The sequence below is a fragment of the Mauremys mutica genome, chromosome 11, assembly GCF_020497125.1.
Source record: "Mauremys mutica isolate MM-2020 ecotype Southern chromosome 11, ASM2049712v1, whole genome shotgun sequence".
Taxonomy (NCBI): domain Eukaryota; kingdom Metazoa; phylum Chordata; order Testudines; family Geoemydidae; genus Mauremys; species Mauremys mutica.
The window spans coordinates 4179346-4198794 of NC_059082.1; the positions used below are offsets into that span (position 1 = coordinate 4179346).

At 46.4% G+C, this 19449-nt stretch overlaps 1 protein-coding gene across 2 annotated transcripts in view; it reads left to right on the forward strand.

The window, feature by feature from the left end:
* The window catches only part of ITGA11 (integrin subunit alpha 11), a 230430-nt gene that overhangs the window by 186310 nt on the left and 24671 nt on the right, over positions 1–19449 (forward strand). For both annotated transcript variants that reach the window (XM_044979500.1, XM_044979499.1), the window contains exons 19-22: positions 1066–1151; positions 6286–6493; positions 14216–14314; positions 17927–18003. In XM_044979500.1, the coding sequence (XP_044835435.1) occupies positions 1066–1151; positions 6286–6493; positions 14216–14314; positions 17927–18003 (470 nt within the window). The remainder of the gene's footprint in view (positions 1–1065; positions 1152–6285; positions 6494–14215; positions 14315–17926; positions 18004–19449) is intronic.

Consider the following 19449-nt stretch of genomic DNA (forward strand, 5'->3'; position numbering starts at 1 on the left):
CAGCTCTGCAGAGAATAGGAAATCAGCTCAAACGAGTGCAATAACGTTCTGCTCCCCTCTTGCAGAGCCAATCAGATTAGAGCAGCCCTAGGGCTCTTATGTTCACATATTGCCCTGTGGAGATCTAACTCTAGCTCTTTGGCAGGTAGCAAAGACTTATGGGTCGGGGGGTTCCCATGCACATGCCATCCATTTCACTGAGGAACCCATGGCTGTGTTTGCAAGAAGTGGGGTGCTAACCCCAGATTCTAACCGGAGTGACTACACTCTGCCTATCCCAGATCCTCCTGTAATTCCAGCTGGGTACAGTATTCTTCACTTCCGGTCCTAAACTGTTGTGTAACATTGCTGCACTCTGCTAAACCACCGACACGATATACTATGAAGGCTGCTTCTGTGGGAGACAAAGTGACCCCTTGTGTATAGTTTGTAAAGCATTTTATGGTCCCTCACAGCATAGATGTTACACTATTATTATAATCTCTAAACATTTTGGGCTAGATCCTCACCTGATGTAAATTAGCATAGTCCAGTTGAAGTCAATGATGGAGCCACACTGATTGCCACCAACTGAGCATCTCACTCTGCCCCGTAGAGTGTAAAAATCATAGTAGCAATAGCTTAATTAATGTAAAGAAAGGAGACAGAGGCAAAGAGAGAAGATAGCTAATAATGGAGCATATATTCCAGGTGTGATTAGGCATAAAGCAGGAAGTCTTTGAAAGTTGGATGTATGATTTGTACTGACGTTTGAAATATTTGTGCTCTAGACTGGAATTTAAAAAGCAAAAACAAAGCAATCTGAATGATAAACTTGGTGGTCAGCTAACTTGTCCCTGAACTCAATGCTTTGCATCTTTACCTTTCAAATGGGCAGATGATCAAGAATCTCTCTTGTATTGTTTATTTGCCATATGAATTTTTTTGTTGTTTTAAAGCATGTTGTTTGTGGTTTTGATTGACTAAAAATTGCAATTGTGGGTGCACAGTACATGAAAATCCCTCTCAGCATGTGCTGTGCACATCAAAATGCCATTTGGATTTCTCTGGTCATTCCCCCTTAAGGTGCCTTTCTGGAATGGATGCAATGAGGACGAACACTGTGTCCCTGATCTGGTCCTTGATGCTAAAAATGATATTCCAACTGCCACGTGAGTAGATAATCCAAACTAAATTGTCCTGCTAACCAGGAAATCATGTCACAAAATGCGGAGGATTGCTGAAATCAGATCACAGGTTTAGCTCTTCTCATTACAGAGGATTTTGTCCTGAATTTTTTGTCTCTCTCTCTCTCTCTCTCTTTTTGTCTTTGCTTTTGCCCTGACATTAACCATCTATGGTCCATGTCCCATACACATGCTGTACATATACACCGTGCTAACAAATGATGAGATTCATCATAATTAAGAGTATGCATGCAGAAGGAGATGAATCATGCAGACCTGATTATCTTCTGTTTTGTTTGGGTTTTTTGGAGGGAGGGGGTGTTTGTTTTGTTTTGAGGGGGGGTTGTGTTTGCTGTTTTGATTGTTTCCGAAGGGCTTATCGAAATATAACATGTTGTTGTTTCTCGTGGCTGGGCTGGTTTGCCCTTTGCAATGGATTTCAGAGGCATTTTCATTACGTGTTTCAATTTCTATTCTGAGAGTGATGCCCTTGTTTGGACTCCCATCATATCCTCTAACCACATTGCCAAGGGCTTGCCCGTGGCCAAATGCAGACTAGCTAGCTGCCCAAAGAGCCTGGCATCTGGCTGCCAGCATTAGCATAACGAGCTAACAAACCCAGCAAGTCTGCCTGGCTCTCAAAGTAAAATGCAGTAGGGCATAAAATGCAGGAATTTCTTCACAGAGCAGCTGGATGGTGGGTGAAAGTGTCCTGGCCTCTGCTTCAATGGCTCACATGATTCCTGTCTGACCCCATCCTTGCCCCACCGATTTACAGTCTGTGTTCCAGAGGAACAAAGTAATTGCCCCGACAGAGCAGACCCATGGGCCATCTAGTCCAGTATCACGTCTCTGACAGGGGCCTATGCCTGACTCTTCAGAGGAAGGTGTGCGGCCCGTGCAGTAACAGACGTGGAATAATCACATCTTAGGTCTCATCCTGGTGTCTGATAAGGAGTGATTGGTAAAGCCCTGAAGCATGAGGTTAAATATCTCTGCCAAAATGTTGGTTCTTGTCATGCTGGCTGGAAGGACTTAGGCGCATGTAAGGACCTGATTCAGGGCAGACTGCCATAAATAAGGTAGGAAACCCAAACTGGCTGTGAATTTTATTTTTCGTTTTCACCAACCGAGCAACAAATATAAACCCCTGAGGCACCGTAAGCCAGATCAAGGGATCGCAGACAGTCCCCTCAGGCACGCCGATCCACTAGCCAATCAGCCACACGAGGTTGTGATGTGACCACAATAAAATCAAAGCCAGGCCCATTGTGTCTCAACACATCTTCCAGAACAACTGCAACAAAAAATGTCTTTTCTTCCGTTCATTCGTATTTGCTGCAATTCATCAGATATGCAACAGAGCTGTCGGTGCCACTTGTGATGTGGTCATGAAAAGCCATCACTACAGGGCTTAGCCCTGGTCTACACTTGGGGGGGATCAATCTAAGATACACAACTTCAGCTACGAGAATAGCGTAGCTGAAGTCAACATATCTTAGATCGAATTAAAATTACTTACTTCACGTCCTCGTGGCGCGGGATCGATGGCCACCGCTCCCCCCGTCGACTTTGCTTCCGCCTTTCGCACTGCTGCAGTTCAGCAGTCGATGGGAGAGCGATCGGGGATCGATTTATTGCGTCTACACTACACGCGATAAATCGATCCCCGATAGATCGATCACTACCCGCCGATCCGGCGGGTAGTGTAGACGTACCATTTGGGAAATATGCAGTGCAATATTAAACGTGCACTGACTTTCTAGGGATGTGCTTGCCAGATCTGCTCATCACACTCATGGATTGTTAAACACCTCTGACCAAATTCTGTACAGGGTATAAATCAGTGCAGGATATTTCCCCTCAAGTTAACCAATATAATGACCTCAAACCCGCCTTCCCCTGAATGAATAAAAGCCCTGAATCCAAGCACTCCTGAATCAAGTCCTCAATCCTAATTTTGTGGCCCTTGCCCATTTATCCTTTTTTAGCCCCCAGTTTAGCAAGCTATTTAAGCACATGCCTAACATTACACATATAAGTCACCCCCTTGACTTCAGTGGAGCTATTCAGATACTTTACGTTTGCTGAATAGGAGCCTTAATGTTACATCTTAAATTGTACATTGCAGATATTTATGAATACTGTCTACCGCTCCTACAATGGCTAGCAAATGAGCAGGGCTCGGTGCAATTTTTTATGGTTTACTATTGCACATCAAATTTCCAGTCCAACTTCCAATGAAGTCAGGGGGAGTTTTCCCATATTGGCTTTGACGGATGTTAGATCTGGCCCTAAAAGAGAAACAAATATAGGGATCTGCTGAGCAAACCACTGTTAAGTTTCTGTGTGGAATAAACCTATTTGTTGCTGCAATGATGCTGTGGTTGCTTCACCATTACAGGTAACACATTGGTCCCCTCTGTTACATTTTTCCTTTCCTTTTTTTTTTAATATTAAAAAAATTGACACATCCATCAAAAAGTCTGCCAAGTCTGCCGCAGTCCAAATTCTCCCCTGGCATAACTCCATTGCTATCAGTGCACTTATGCCAAGGCAGAGATTTCAGACAGCAAAACTGACGTTATACATCATCTTGACCTTTTTTCTCTTACTTTCCATGTAATGTTTTATTTAGGAGACAATAATCATGCCCAAGTGTGATGGAACGCACCCCTGTATTCACACCCTACATGCAATTGTAATCATCTGTACAAAGTGTGCTGTGTGCAGAATCATTTGAAAACTCATAACTTGCTAATCAGTAATATCCTGGGGAAATGTGTACAGCAACACTATGTGTGAAGTTACACACTTTCCCCCATATGATGTTAAAAGTGCATGTTCAAAACTCACATAGCACCCAACTGGTCAAACAGGCCTGTCTTGAACAAAGGAGTGTGTGCTTGCCTTAGTCTGCATTTAAGCAGTAAAAAAGTCATTAAGCAGAAAGAGGGAAGGGAGGAAACAAAAGGAAACCGGCATGTGAGCTTACACAGGTGAAAAAACCCAGCAGGGTCCTACACAGACTCTTTGTCTCCTGGTTCTCAGCTGGAAATGTTTTTGAAAAGGGGAAAGGAAACTATAAAAAGGAGTGGCAAACACCCCAAGAAACCCCTTTCACTTGTCCTTGCCCTCCTCAGTCTTTGTACCTGAGGAGGCAAAAGAAACAGCCATTAGACTTGAAGAGTTTGGTCAGTAACGCTGTTGAAAGCACCTGGTGAGAAACTTTGCTTTTGTTACGGTAGGCACTAGAAAGTGTTTTATCTTTATTTTTCTTGTAACCATTTCTGACTCTAATGCCTCATTGCTTGTACTCACTTAAAAACTCTCTCTTTATAGTTAATAAACTTGCTTTATTGTTTTGTCTAATCCAGTCTATTTAAGTTAAAGTGTCTGAGTAACTCTATTTAAGGTAATGAGCTGCTGTATATTATTCCCTTAAAAGAATAATGGACTTAATATATTTGGACTGTCCAGAGAGGGCTGGGCAGTACAGGACATACATTTGCAGGGAGGGAATCCGGGACTGAGAGTGTTTTGTGGGCACCCTGCAGAAGTAACCCAGGCTGGTAAAAGCCAGAGTGTACCCGCGTGTGGCTGGCAGGCTGTAGTTACACACACACACTCAGGGAGTAGCTTGCATGCTGGAAGGCTGTTTGTAAGCATCCCAGATGGGAGTTATTGCAGCAAGGCATTGTAAGGCTCCCAAGGTTGCAGGGCAGGGGTGACACAGAACCCTCACTGCTCTGGATTGCACTCCAGTGTGTCACACCAGGGCAGTTAGGCAGTGTTATACAACAGCCACAGCAAAAGAGAGTTCACAACTACTCTATTTAGAACCACGTGACTCCTTTCCTTCCTGAGCAGTCTGTGGTATGACAGGCGCACTGGGCAAAGATTTACTTGCACTAGCATTCCCAGCCACAAATGAGTATTTCTTTTTCTTCTTACCTTGGTGATAAGGAGAGAGATTGGATTTATGGCAGCACTTCAGGCAATTGTAAAGGATTTATGAAATGGAAGGGCACTGCCCAGTTCACAGAGAGACTAATAAACAGAGCTGGGATGCATTATTTACTGACACTCAGCTCAGCTCTGGCAAGATAAAAAACCCACTAAGCTTAGAAGAAAGAATAGCAACTCAATCATGTTTCTATTTCATTAGTGTGCAAGTGCATTTCCTATACAGTATTTCTTCTCACCAATGATCCTCAACAGAAGACACTGTGAGGCCAAGGAGGTCTGGAGAAGATCCCCCTTGAAAGCCCACCATTGCTATCCCTTGCTCTGCCACAAGGGGCACTGTGGTAGGAAAAAGCGACCTACTTCCCTTCTAGTGGCAGGGGATGTTCCCCGTCCCCACTCTCCTGGACTATCCGATTTGGAATTCATTCTTTTCCTCCCTAAGGCACCTGGCGCGTAGCAATCTACCGCCCTGTAAAGGAGACTTAACTAATCCTCCAAACAAGTGATGCACAAATTGTTCATCTACATGAAATATGCTTGCAAGCCTGGTGGGCCCGATTTTCAAACAGAGCCTCTGATTTCTTCCACCTGCAAAACGGTTCTGCATGCAGCAGTATGTACAAAACCCCCTATTTTGGTTGCCCAGACTTGCGTTTGTGTATCCAGGTTGGTAGCTGGGTATCAACGTTCATGGCCAAATGCAAGCGTGTCTACAGTTATGCTGATGCTAACATTTGCACACATTTTGAGGGGCTGATTTAAAGGCATCTGAAAACTTAGCCCCTACTATTTGTGTGTAATGCATTAAGCACATACAACTATTGTACAGAGAGTCTCACATTCATTGTAATAGCTGTACGCGAAGACAGCATGTCCAGCATGCTTATGTGCAAATGATCAATACATTTATTTAACCAGTTTAAATGCAGTGAAGATGCATCTTCATTTACCTAATTGGAGCAGCTCAGAGCTCAGCTTACTGTGTGTCGATGCATACTAACCATGTAAACTGCCTCCTATGTCAGCAGATAAGGAGCCCCTGATTATATAAGATCTTTTGTGCTATGTGTCCTCCAAAGCTTTTACAGCTGAAGTCCTCTAATAACAATGCCAACCTGGCCACTGCTTTAATGCTCTGCTTTTCTTGTAGGGAGTATTGCAGAAGAGTACTGAGAAAGTCACCGTCGGATTGCGCCGCCTACACACTATCTTTTGATACCTCCGTTTTTATCATAGAGAGCACGAGGAGGAGGGTGGCTGTAGAGGCTACACTGGAGAACAAAGGCGAAAATGCATACAGCACTGTCCTAAACATTTCCTTCTCGAGAAATCTGCAGTTTGCTAGCTTGATTCAGAAGGTAAGAACTCCTTTAGAGTCTTCTCCAGTTGGCACTTGTGTTGGGAGCAATTCACTGCCAGTAAAAAAGAGAAATGGCCATCAGTGGGCCTGGTCCTGCACCAGTGAAGCTAAAGAGGGTTTTGCCATTGACTTTAGTGGAAATGAAACTGGGACACAAAAACAGGAGTAATTAGATAGCAAGGGGGAGTTATTGCCAAAGTAGGTGTGTTATTCAGTGCAGTGGCTCGACAGTGTGATGGGTCTGTTGCATTTCCATAGCCCCTTCCACACTCACTGTACAAAGGTTAATTTAGCCTAACAACTCCTCTGCTCCAATGAGGGGGTACGTCGGGATTGCCAGACTGGATCAGACCCAAAGGCCATCTCGCCCAGTATCCCGTCCCTGACAGTGGCCAACTTCAGTGGAAGGTGCAAGAAACTCCAAAATATACAATTTATGGGGAAAGCTGCCCCATATTGTTCCCTCCAATGAGCATTCCCTTGCATTTGTCAGCACTGAATTTCATCTGCCCTTCTGCCGTGTCCTCTTAGCATTTTTTGGAGCCTACTCTACTCTAGTCTTGAGTAACCAGAAAGATTCCACGTCATCTGCAGATATTGCCATCTTGCTGTTCACCCGCTTTTCCAGATTATTAATGAATATATTACAGTACCCCGGTCTTTGTGCAGAACCCGCCCCTCTGCCGCCATGGTGAAAGTGTATCATTTCTTCCCATCTGCTTTCTCCTAGCCATTGTCTAATCCATCACAGAATGTTACTTCTCATCCATGATGACTCAGCTTAATAACCTCTCATGATGGACTTTGTCAAAAGCTTTTTGGAAAATTCAAATAAATCAAATTAATTATTTCTCCTTTATCCAGCTTTTTGACACGCTCAGAGATTCTAGGAGATCAGAGGCATGATTTTCCCTTACAGAAGCCATGGTGGTTTGTCCCCATCATGTCTCATTCATCTAGTTATTTTTATAATTCATATTACGTACTCATTGCAGAGAATTGAATTATTGTTTCAACCAATTATCCGCATTTTGTAGACAAGGAAAATAAGCACAAGGAGTGAAATTCTAGTATATGCAGAGGCTCAGCACAAGCCCAATGCTGCACTTTAATCACACTTCATAATAGGCTTTCCATGGGACACTCGTGTACCCTCAAGGACACACATGGGCCTCAGGCTGGCCTCTATTTAGGCAGCATGGCCTAATGCATAGGGCACTGGACTGGGAGTCAGGAGACCTGGGTTCTATTCCTGGCTCTTCCTGTGCCTCACTTTCCCCATCTGTAAAATGGGAAAATGATACTGACCTGTCAGGACCCTGGCTTCAAACCCAGGCCCACTGGATTCTCAGCAAACAGCCTTGGCCATCATACCTTTCCAATAGGTCAGACTACCAGGAACTCACAGACATGAGTGGATCAGCTACCAGTGCTCCATGGCCTGATTGGCCACATGGCCTTGAGCCTGATTGGCTGGTGACCCTATATAAGTTTCCTGCTTCCTTTCTGGCCATGTCTGAGCAAAACAAGCCATTGCCTGCTGCGAACTACACGGACTCACCTGACCCTGCCTTGCTGCCCCACCTCATCCAGCCAACCCCCTATACCTTCCCCTTGGATTAGATCTCCTGGCTATCAGACCTTTGTGTGGACTCCCACCACTGATCTGGACTGCCCTTCGACCCGCCGGACCCAGGCATTAAAGCACTGGGGGATCGCCTGATGAAAAGTGCTAGATAAGATTATTAGTACTTGATTTCTCCTTGCAAAACTGAAAGCTGTTCTAAAAACTCAGGGGGTTAAATTAACTGGCCTAAGTTTCCCTGTTATCTGTGGCTGAGCCAAGAATAGAATTCAGAGTCCTTGACTCCCAGTTCTGTGCCTTAACCACATTTCCTCTAAATCACTCTCCCAGATTTTCATCTTCCTTTCCTCAGTTTCTAAGAGGAGAAAGGTCAGGAGAAAGAGAGTGAAGAAGTATTCAAATGGGATGCTTCACTGTAGCTAAGAAAGATGGGATTAATCAAAGAGCATTGCATTATTCATCTGCAACACATTTTCTCCTTCTTAATTTCTTGGCAGTGCAGCTCTCTGGTGCTCCACCACTGTGGTGCTCCATGCTTCCTGATGTTCAGTCTTTACACTCATATCCCAGATCATGGCCTACATGTCATCCTCAGAGTCGGGTGCAAAGTGAATCCGGTATTCTTTCATGCAGTTCTCACTATAACTCCTGAGATGTAGCTAGTTAAGTAGGCATTGTAACAGGGAAAACACTGTGTCTCTTTACTTATCAAGGCTAAACATACACGGGAAAAATAGATGCAGATCTTATTTCTGTGCTGATCTCGGGATTGGAATCTAACATGACAATAAAAACAGGAGTGCTGCCAAGGGCCTTAGAGGATGTAACCAGATGATCTCAAACTCAGCCCAGAACCAAATCATTTTTGAGCGCTAATAAAGCTTAGTTAGATTTTAGTGAAAACTTTTCCATTTCCACTAGTTATGACTGAGACCAACAGCAAAAGGAATGGCCATATATGTTGATAGGAAGAAGTTCCACAATTTCATCAGAGAAGATGAAAATGTAATGTGGGATATAAACCTCCATGCTCCAGGGCAGAACCAGTTACTAACTGGCTGGGGTCAGGAAGAAGCTGCTCCTATATTCTGTTCTATTCCATGATTGTGCATTACAGGGAATCCTGCACTTTTCCCTGAAGACTCTGTTACTGGGAAAAACAGGATGTGGGATAAAACAGACCCCATGTCAGATCCAGCCTAGCGATTCTATGTCTGTAATAAGTTTGTTGATGCTTTTGGCTTGTAAGCTTCCAAGGATGTTAAATCCTTCGTTGTTAGAATACAAAACGATTTTTTTTATTTGTAAGTGCCTGAGACACACTCAGATGCAGAGGAACTTATTTCCGCCTTTGCTTTTGCACTCCTATGGCTTAAAAAAAAATGCTCCGAAGCTGAGCACACTGGTGGCCAAATTTCAGTCAATGAAGAATTTTTACTGCTGAGTTATAGCTCCCCTGAAAATATGGGCTTACAATGGAAACAGAGCCATGACTTAGAGTTGGGCCTGTCGATGCCACTCTAATACTGCTTTGCAAGTGCTATGCTGACTGGAAGATTGAAGGCAGCGCATATGTTTCGAGTATTTGGGACATACTGGGCTCTGTTGAAAACCAGTTTTGCTCAACAAAACAGTCAGAGTCTAGGAATGACCAAAAAAAAAAAAAAGACCTCTGATTTATAAACTTCATATGGCAGCAACCACATCACCCACTTTGTCAGCCTGCATGAGTGTGTGTTGAGAGAGAGGCAGCATTTCCTCTCGCATCTTCAGGCCTCCTTGCGGTGAATGGAGGATCTTGGCCTTTTATTACAGAACCATCATGTCATGTTACGTCTCTAGCCACTGCAGCTGCTGCTGACCTAGGTTCAGAAGTGAACTCCACGGGGCCTTGTGTTTTCTGGGGCACTTTCTGCTCCCCTGAGAGCCCTAAGCAGGATGTCCTGTCAGCTCAGGCCCAGCGCCTCCCACTGATTTCCTACTACAGGTGGTCTTTGCGCAGTCAGGGCCTGAGCCCCCCTTGGTGCATGCTTGTCCCACTGACTGAGGCCAGCGAGGGCTGTGGACACGTGGAAAGGCAGGACTTGGCCTGATGGCTGTCAGGGTGCGTTGTGACAATGCTCAACGCAGCATCCTGACAGGAAGACTAGAGAAATGGGTGTCAACACCCACCCCTCCCCCCAACAGAAAGAAGTGCCCACCCAAACTCTAGGCCGCTTTTGGCAGGTGGACCCGTCAGTTTTCAGTAGCACTGTTGAGAACCCCAGCTCCAGGGAACCCCACAGCCAGCTCTTCGGCACAGTCCAACCCTGCGCTCCTCCCTGCTGTTTTTAGCGAGCTGGCTAGATTAAAGCTAGCATGGGTATGTCTACATGGGCTGCAGAGGACAGCCCCAGTCCCAGTGCACACATAGCCTCGGGGTCTGTCTGCCCTTCGAGCTGCGGGCGCAGTTCCCAGCTGGAGGCGACATGCGCGCCTTAGCTGGGATCGAGCTAGCGCACTAAGTGTAGTCACAGCAGCACGAGTGGCGGGAGCGGCAAGCTGCCCTGGATGTGCCTATTGCCTCAGCCAGGAACGTGCTCCGGGCGGCCAGCCTCTCCCACCGTTTGCACCACTGCGGCTACACGCTGCACTGATCAGAGCTAGCGCACGTACGTCTCCCCAAGCTGGGAATGCCACCCTCACCTCGGTCAGCCTCAGCCTGCCAGCTCTTCACTGCCTTTTCGAGGCCCCTGGTCCTGGAGTGGCTTCTGCTCCCTTTGATCCCTCTCTCGGCAGAGGGAACTCCACAGGGTGAAGGGACTGAGCCCCAGATCTCGTCCCAAGGTGCTGCTTTGGGTGAAGGCGGCAGTTCATTGACATCTTTGGGGCTGCATTTCATGTGTGTGTTTCGAACAGCTAGCTACCCTCTGCTTCCCGGTCCCTGCAAAGGCCCAGACTGGAGGACGGAGGGACTCACTCTGTACCACGGCCACCGTTTCCCTTTCCTACTTGGATTCTTTAACAAGCCCTTTTGATCCAACTCCACAACCACCATAAACACCCACACACAGGCATGCCCCAGGATACGTGACAGATAACCCAGATATTTCCCAGTTCATCACCCTCCATCTAGCTAATGGTCTTCTCGCACTCATCCCCGGGCTCCCCAAGCACCACCCTTGGCTCCTTTCTTATTCCCCTTTTAGACAGATTTTCCTTACATGAAAGGCCTGTATCGTGTTATCCCTGGGTCTCAAACAGCTTGGCAGCCCTGCCTTGCCCCACTGTCGCCTCTAAGAAATCTGGGCCAAGCGATCATTCAGCACTTCGCTAGCATTTCAGCCGTGTGTCTAGGCTGTGGGGAGCTTTGCTCCATCATTCTGGTTGGGAGCGTAGTAAACGTCTAAGAGTGGATGACACTGTGTGTCAGCCGTCCAATGGGCGCTCAGAGGAATTCCTGAGACCTCCAAATCCTGCTTCTTGGGAAATGTGCTGATCTTGCTGAGAATTCATTCATCCACTACATGACTTCATAACCATTCCGGGTATCAAATAGCTCCCATTTGGTGGTTTAAAAGTTGTGCCAATGGAAAAGTACGGGACATGTTGCCCACAAAATCAGAAAAATGTAAGGGTTTGCTCTGTGTTTTCTGATAGATTACTCCAAATTAACCAAGGAAAAATGTTATGAGATGTAACAGAGTAAGCGCCATGCAGCAGCGTTTAGAGAAAACATTGTTGCCAGTTATGAAAGCTCAGCTCGACTAATGTGCTCCTCGCTACTGTTCATTACAAAGACAAATCGACTAGAGTAATAAGCAGCCCCTTGAGTTTCCAGCTGAACTCCGGGTAGGATGACCAGACAGCAAATGTGATGGGGTCGGGGGTAATAGGAGCCTATATAAGAAAAAGACCCCAAAATTGGGACTGTCCCTATAAAATCAGTACATCTGGTCACCCTAACTCCGGGATTGTACTTGGTTCTGTACAAACACACAGTAAAAGCCAGTCTTTGCCCCAGGGAACGCCTAGGCCAAATAGACAGAGGCTGGGAGAGCGTGTTCGCAGTGCCACTTGACAGGCAGGGAATGGGAACCGAGGCTCAGTGAAATGCTCCAGGTCACACAGGGAGTTTGTGGCAGAATCAGGCACTGGACTCAGAGCTCCGGAGTCGCAATCCAATGCCTTTGTGTAGCGGGGTGGTTACCCCACTCCTGCCCGGAGGGGTTAAAAACAGAGGGCTGCGGCTGGGGCAAGTGGCTGCAGCCTGGAAACCCCGCAGGCTGCAGGCCTTGTTAAAGGCCCACAGAGGCACAGAGGTTGCAGAGGGCAGCCCAGGGGTAGGCAAAGGCAGCAGGTCCAAACCCCCCTTGCCTATGATGAGTGGCTGATACTGCAGTCTGCCCCAGAGAACGGGGGCTAGATGGTGACTGGCAGTAGCCACTGAGGCAAGGTGGGGATAGGAGGTTGGGGGTTCCCCTGAGTGGGGAAACCCAGATTGGGGGGGGTGAGGGTTGCCGCAGTGCGCAGAATCCCTGGGTAAAGGGCACCGGGGTCCGGGAGGGACACGGGGGCCAGCGGCAAGTGGGACACCGGCCTGCAGAGGGCGCTCCAGAGCTGGGAAAAGAGCTAATTCCCTGGACGACCAGCGGGAGGCGCCACAGGGGTGAGTCCCGCACCCTTACACTTAGCTAGAATGACATCTTTCCTCCCTATACTGCAGCATTATGTTACAAGCTGTATTAGCTGGAGCATTACTGTAGGTCATTTTTTTTTTAAGGAGAATTCCCTTGCTGATGGTATCATTAAATATAGCAAGTTTATTTTATTGTTGCATTATCTTATTATTCCATTGTCTGATTCATTATTGGGACAGATATCCTGCAATCTCCTGGACAAACCATATTGAACTAAGTTAAAGTGTCTTAAGAGGTCCTTGCTTTAAAAATGCAAATGTTATGTGGTATCATGGGCTGGTATGTAGCATCTTTTAAGGAGGAGACAGGAGGTAGGTAAACACCAGGAAGTGTCACGTGCTTCCAAGGACTCTTGAGAGCAATGGACTAGATAAGGCTGAACTTCTAGCTGAGCGAGGTTCCTGGGAAATACTTGGGACCGGGGGAATGCAAATGTCTCACTACCGGGCCATCCTTTGGAAGCTGCACCTTGAAGAGAAACCCATTGTCCGGCTCATTACCTAGTCCCAGTCTCTTCAAAGACCCAACCTGGCTAAAGGAGGGACTCAGTCATTCCTGGGGGCGCTAGTTCCAAGCGAAAGCTAGTTCCTGAACTGGTGACCACAGGAAAAGCTCCTGGGTGGGCCTTGAAGAATTAATCACCAGCCAGAACCCTGGCTGGAGTTAGGGGTTGATCTCTGGGAAGCTTTTTAGCGTGCGTGTAGGTTCTTGTATTGTTCTGAATGTGTTTTCTCTGTAATGGTTTTACCTTAAGACTAAAAGGGCTTGCTTAGAAAGAGCTGTGTGCTGACTTCTAACTGGGCCATTGCACTGTCTACTGCCTCTGAAGAGAGAAGAGAAGCAGGCCTGCTTAGGCAGGCTGCCTTTTGCTGGGGATACCACAGTATAGTCAGGGGACTGCACAGTCTGGAAACTCCCTGGTTGGGTGGGACTCTTGTCTCCACCCAAGAGAGGTGACCACTGAGGGGGAATACAGGTGCAATTGCCAGGACTTGTAGGGATGGTTATTTACTGTTTGTATTAAGATAGCACCTAGCTGCCTCAGTCATGGAGCAGGACCTCCCTGTGGCAGGGGCTGTACAAACAGAACACCCCAAAAGAGTGTGCATTCTAAGTAAGTTAATTATCACTACCATGTGGTCACCACATAATAAAGTGATTATTGCTCTAAGAATAATCAGTTTTATTTGGTCTTTTTCATTCATCGCTGTATCTAAATTCCCACAGTAGGATTTAATCCAAGAAATTTGAAATTGGCTCTGTGAATGTGATACTAATTTAACAGAACTGCATGGGAAGAATGTCTGGCCTTCCACAACTGTAGTTTCCCTGTTTTTTAAGCTTCAGTTCGGATGTCTTTCAGTCTGTGAGCACAGCCACAAGGAGCGTGTTGGCGACGAGAAATGTGCTGTGGGTATCTCTGGTGTTTCTGGTAACCTGTTGTATTCCATTTCAGGATGATACAGATGTCAATATTGAATGCATGAATGAAGAAAAGCGCCCCAACAAGAAGGTGTGCAATGTTAGCTACCCCTTCTTCCGAGCCAAAGCAAAGGTAAAGATAGTTTCTGTTATTCGACCTGGCAAGTCCAAATGAAATATCCTGCTGATGGGGTGCTCCGGCCCCTCCTCTGAGGCTGCAGAAGGGTGCCACTGAGCGGGCGGAGGGCATGGCCACATTTGAAAATGGTGTTCAGGAGTGCCGAGCTCTGCTTCTTGCCTAGGGCATGCTGAGGACAGGGAGAAAGGTTCCTCCACTGAGTTGATCCTCTGTTGATCGCTTCCACAGAAACGCTGGGGCTGCAGATTCTATTTCAGCCATTGGAACAAAGTAACCTAGGGAGAGCAGAGCCCCACTCGCTTCTGGAGCTAAGGGGAGCATTCCGTTCCAGATCTCTGCCCAGCGCCCTGCCTGCACTGGGGTGGGCTAAGGATCTGGCCCAACAAGGATGAGCAAAATGATTCAAAGACTAGTATTTGCTTTCTTTTCTATTTCACAATGCCACCAGTGTTAGGGGACAACAGGTCAGCTAAGAGGTTTCAGCAGCATAAAAATTGCATTGAATCCTAGCAGATCTTCAGGCAGACAAATTAAAACCAGTCACACGGAGACAAAGAATTTGACTTTAATCCTTTGGCACAGTTTAATGTTGGCTTTCCGATCTGCTGCTGGTAACTTATCCTGCCATACAAAATGAGTCACCTTTTACTGGTTAGGTAGCGCAAGCTAAATTCTTCTCTCTTTCATTTCAACCGGACCCTCTGCCCCTCATTCATCATACTGGAGATGTTCACATGAATTTGCTCAAAAACAAAAAAGAGAGAGAGACAGAATGAAGGACTCCTCACTAGTATCAGTTTGGTGAAGAGGTGTCACGTCTAAGGGTGTTTTCACAGGAGCAATTTCAGACCAACTCCTTGGTAGCATTCTTTTTAACCCTAGCCATTCATTTTAGTTATATATCAGCTAATATTTTAGAAACACTGATCAAACATTTTAATGAGTATTAACATATTTAGTTAAAAGCCAGTTCATTATATATGGGCTCAAAGACACTTCACTTGTTATTCAAATTATTATGTTATTCATACGTGCAGTGAGGCAATCCTTGCACTGAAGATCTTACGGTCAAAGTTGGCAAGACACAGCAGGTGGGAGAAAGGAGGTGTTGTTATCCCTAAATGACAGATGAGGAGGGGAGTGGCAGAAGGTCCCTAAAAGTGGGGGGGCTGCAGGAGCCTGAACTGTTGCACTGCCGTCACATCGCCCCCCTCCCTGTACTGCCGCTTCTCCCTCGTGCTGCTCGTTCCCTCAAGGCCCCACCCCTTCCCCTGAGGCCCTGCTCTTGCATTGCCTCTCCCCCCCCACCCCGCTGCTTGCCTTTACTGATGGTAGAAAGGGGGGCATGGCCTCCTGGATGGGGAATTTAGGCACAGAGAGATGAAGTAACTTGCCCGAAGTCACATAGCAAGCCTGCAGCAGATTCAGGAATTAAACCCAGATAGAGTATCAATGTTGGAAGGGATCTCAGGAGGTCATCTAGTCTAACCCCCTGCTTAAAGCAGGACCAATCCCCAGACAGATTTTTGCCCCAGATCCCTAACTGGCCCCCTCAAGGATTGAGCACTCAACCCTGGGTTTAGCAGGCCAATGCTCAAACCACTGAGCTATCCCTCCTCCCTCCAGTCCTGTGATTTTACCACCAGTTCCATTCTGGCAGCTTAGTATCCCTGGACTGGGAGGTTTTCAAAAGCCAAACTGAAATCCAGATTTAAATGTTGCAATTCTCAGAATGAACTGAAGGAAGATCGTGGATATGCTTTTGCATCTGCATCCAAATTTCGCATCTCCAGTGTTTGTGGCACATTTACCAAATGAATATTTTTTGTCTTCTAAACAAGAAATGGATTGCACCCTCAGCAAGTTCACGGATGACACTAAGCTGTGGTGAGAGATAGATAAACGCTGGAGGGTAGGGATAGGGTCCAGAGTGACCTAGACAAATTGGAGGATTGGTCTAAAAGAAATCTGATGAGGTTCAAAAAGGACAAGTGCAAAGTCCTGCACTTAGGACGGAAGAATCCCATGCACTGCTCCAGGCTGGGGACTGACTGACTAAGCAGCAGTTCTGCAGAAAAGGACCTGGGCATTACAAGTGGACGAGAAGCTGGATATGAGTCAACAGTGTGCCCTTGTTGCCAAGAAGGCTAATGGCATATTGGGCTCCATTAGTAGGAGCATTGCCAGCAGATCAAGGGAAGTGATTATTCCCCTCTATTCGACACTGGTGAGGCCACATCTGGAGTCTTGCATGCAGTTTTGGGCCCCCCACTGCAGAAGGGATGTGGACAAATTGGAGAGAGTCCAGCGGAGGGCAATGAAAATGATTAGGGGGCTGGAGCACATGACTTATGAGGAGAGGCTGAGGGAACTGGGCTTATTTAGTCTGCAGAAGAGAAGAGTGAGGGGGGATTTGATAGCAGCCTTCAACTACCTGAAGGGGGTTCCAAACAGGATGGAGCTCGGCTGTTCTCAGTGGTGGTAGATGACAGAACAAGGAGCAATGGTCTCAAGTTACAGTGCGGGAGGTCTAGGTTGGATATTAGGAAAAACTTTTTCACCAGAAGGGTGGTGAAGCACTGGAATGGGTTACCTAGGGAGGTGGTGGAATCTTCATCCTTAGAGGTTTTTAAGGCCCAGCTTGACAAAGCCCTGGTTGGGGTGATTTTGTTGGGGTTGGTCCTGCTTTGAGCAGGCATTGGACTAGATGACCTCCTGAGGTCCCTTCCAACCCTGATTTCTATGAATTAGCATATATATCAACTCCTTGTATGTTATGTTAGAGGGAAAATGGGGTGACAGGCTGATGTGTTGGAATATAAAGAAGCAGGTCATGACAGAAGCTTTCCCAGACTCAAAACAATATATTAGTCTGAAACCTTTGCCTGTCAGGAGCTCGAAAATGATGGATGTGCTTCATTCACCTCTCTAGAATTTAAACCTTGCAATAAAGCCGTCTTGTGTGCTTGTGGCCATAAAATAAAATGGAGCAGCCCGATTCCACATGACCTACAGCGGCTAAGAATGCATCTGCGTGGCATCAGGTAGTTCGGGTCCTGCCAAAACAAAGACAAGCTGGAAATGGAAATTTGGCCCTGGGAGCCGGAGTAGAATTTTAATATTATAATCAGCTGTGCACCGTCCCAGACAGTTTGAGGTCATTGCCACGTTTTTTTCAGATCTGCCATTAATGACATTTTATTGTTGTTGGAACATCTCTTTGGCACTTGTCCCACATCGGTGGAAATAATGCCTCAGATGTGAGTTAGTTGAATGGCACAGTGAGCCTGATAGGCCTTTTACAAAAAGGATTTTTTGTTCTCTATTCTAAATATTAATAATAATTTTAAACACACACAAACCACCAAGTCAGTAGCTGTTTTCTCTGGAAAGATACAGCTCTGCTTGAAACCTGCCAACCTCTCTTGTAACATTTCATCAATGATCTTTCTCCCACGCACTTTGTGACTGGCTGGAAGGTTGTGCTCTGCTGCGATAGGGTTAACGGGAAAGGACGGTGGCAGAGGGGAAGCTCGTGTCTGAGACAGCTGCATAACTTTGTATTTGTTTAATGTATTTTTTTCAATCTGTTTTTAATCTCTGCAGGTGGCTTTTCGCCTGGATTTCGAATTCAGCAAATCTATTTTTCTTCAAAGCATGGAGATCTATCTAACTGCCAACAGGTTAATGAGTGCATTATTTTTCTGTTCCCTTTGCACATATTTATCACCTTTATTTTCTAACTAAATACAATGCTGTCTGCACAGATCTCGTCTTAGAGCACCTGTCATCTTCTCCCTCCTGTTGCAGCTTAACTGTTGATGGTTTTCACCTCTCCCCATTCCTCCCCATGCAATGGCAGCCTGAGATTTTTAATTGGAGTGAGTTTGGAGAGCTCAGATACTCTACAGCTTTGTTCATAGTTGACAAGAGCCTGCATTTCAATCTTCAATATCTATTAGCATCATTCAGCAAAGCTGGCAACCTCTGCTCTAGAGGCACCCAGGGCATAGCATATGGAAATTAAATTACCTTTGGCTGTTAGAAAATATGTAGCGCTGTACTTGTAAGTCATGGCTCGCTCTCTCTTGCTCTCTCTGGATATCTAATGTGCTTCAGCTGCCAGCAATATTCAAGGGTGTGTGGATGAATAGAAAGTGACACTTGCCAATGCTTTTCTTTCAGCTACTTTCACAAACACAAACACTCCCAGTAAAAATACCTTATGCTTGTAAAGTTCTACTCACCCACTTGCCCGGCACAAGTAAATTTTTTTGACAGGCAAGTAAAATCTGATTAGGGTTTTGTTGGTTTGTTTTTGTTTGTTGTTTCCCCCATCAATCATCGTGGCAAAGGGCAGCCAAGGAGATTTTGTGTCTGGTCTAGTAAATGTTCAAGACAATTTTGCAAGGCTGCTCTGTGCTCTGTAACCTCAATTCACTGCCTTGACCTGGGAAAAGTTACTAAGGAAAATCTGCTTCTGTCGGCTCGTTCGCCAGTAACATAAGAACATAAGAACGGCCGTACTGGTCAGACCAAAGGTCCATGTAGCCCAGTATCCTGTCTACCGACAGTGGCCAATGCCAGGTGCCCCAGAGGGAGTGAACCTAACAGGTAATGATCAAGTGATCTCTCTTTTCTGTGACTTCTGCACACACTTACTTGGCATCTTCCAGAAAAACACAAGAGGGCAAATTCTGACTCATCCAGAACTGGTTTCAAAGGATATGTTTACACTGCATTGTAAACCCGGGTCCGGGGGATCCTGGCTTCTGGGCTTGGTGTTTCCAAACCCATGTGTCAGTGTCTACACTGCCTTGTAAACCTGGGTTTACAGTTGCTGGACCTGGGTCTCACAGCCGTGCTAACGCAGCCGTACTGCGCTTCCTGGGCCCTCTGACTGGGTCCTGCAGCTGGAGCTGTGTCCACACTGCAAAACGACTGGGCTTGGACCTGAGTCGCAGCAGGACTCCGGTTCTGACCCATCCCCCTAGCAGGGTCCTAGGAACTGGGTCCCATGTGCTTGCTGACCCGAGTCAGACTGATTTGTGTGTGCGTGGAAGTGGGGCGTGGGCTCAAACCTGCAGCGTAGACATGGGTGCAAATCAGAGTCTGATCCCGCACTCACT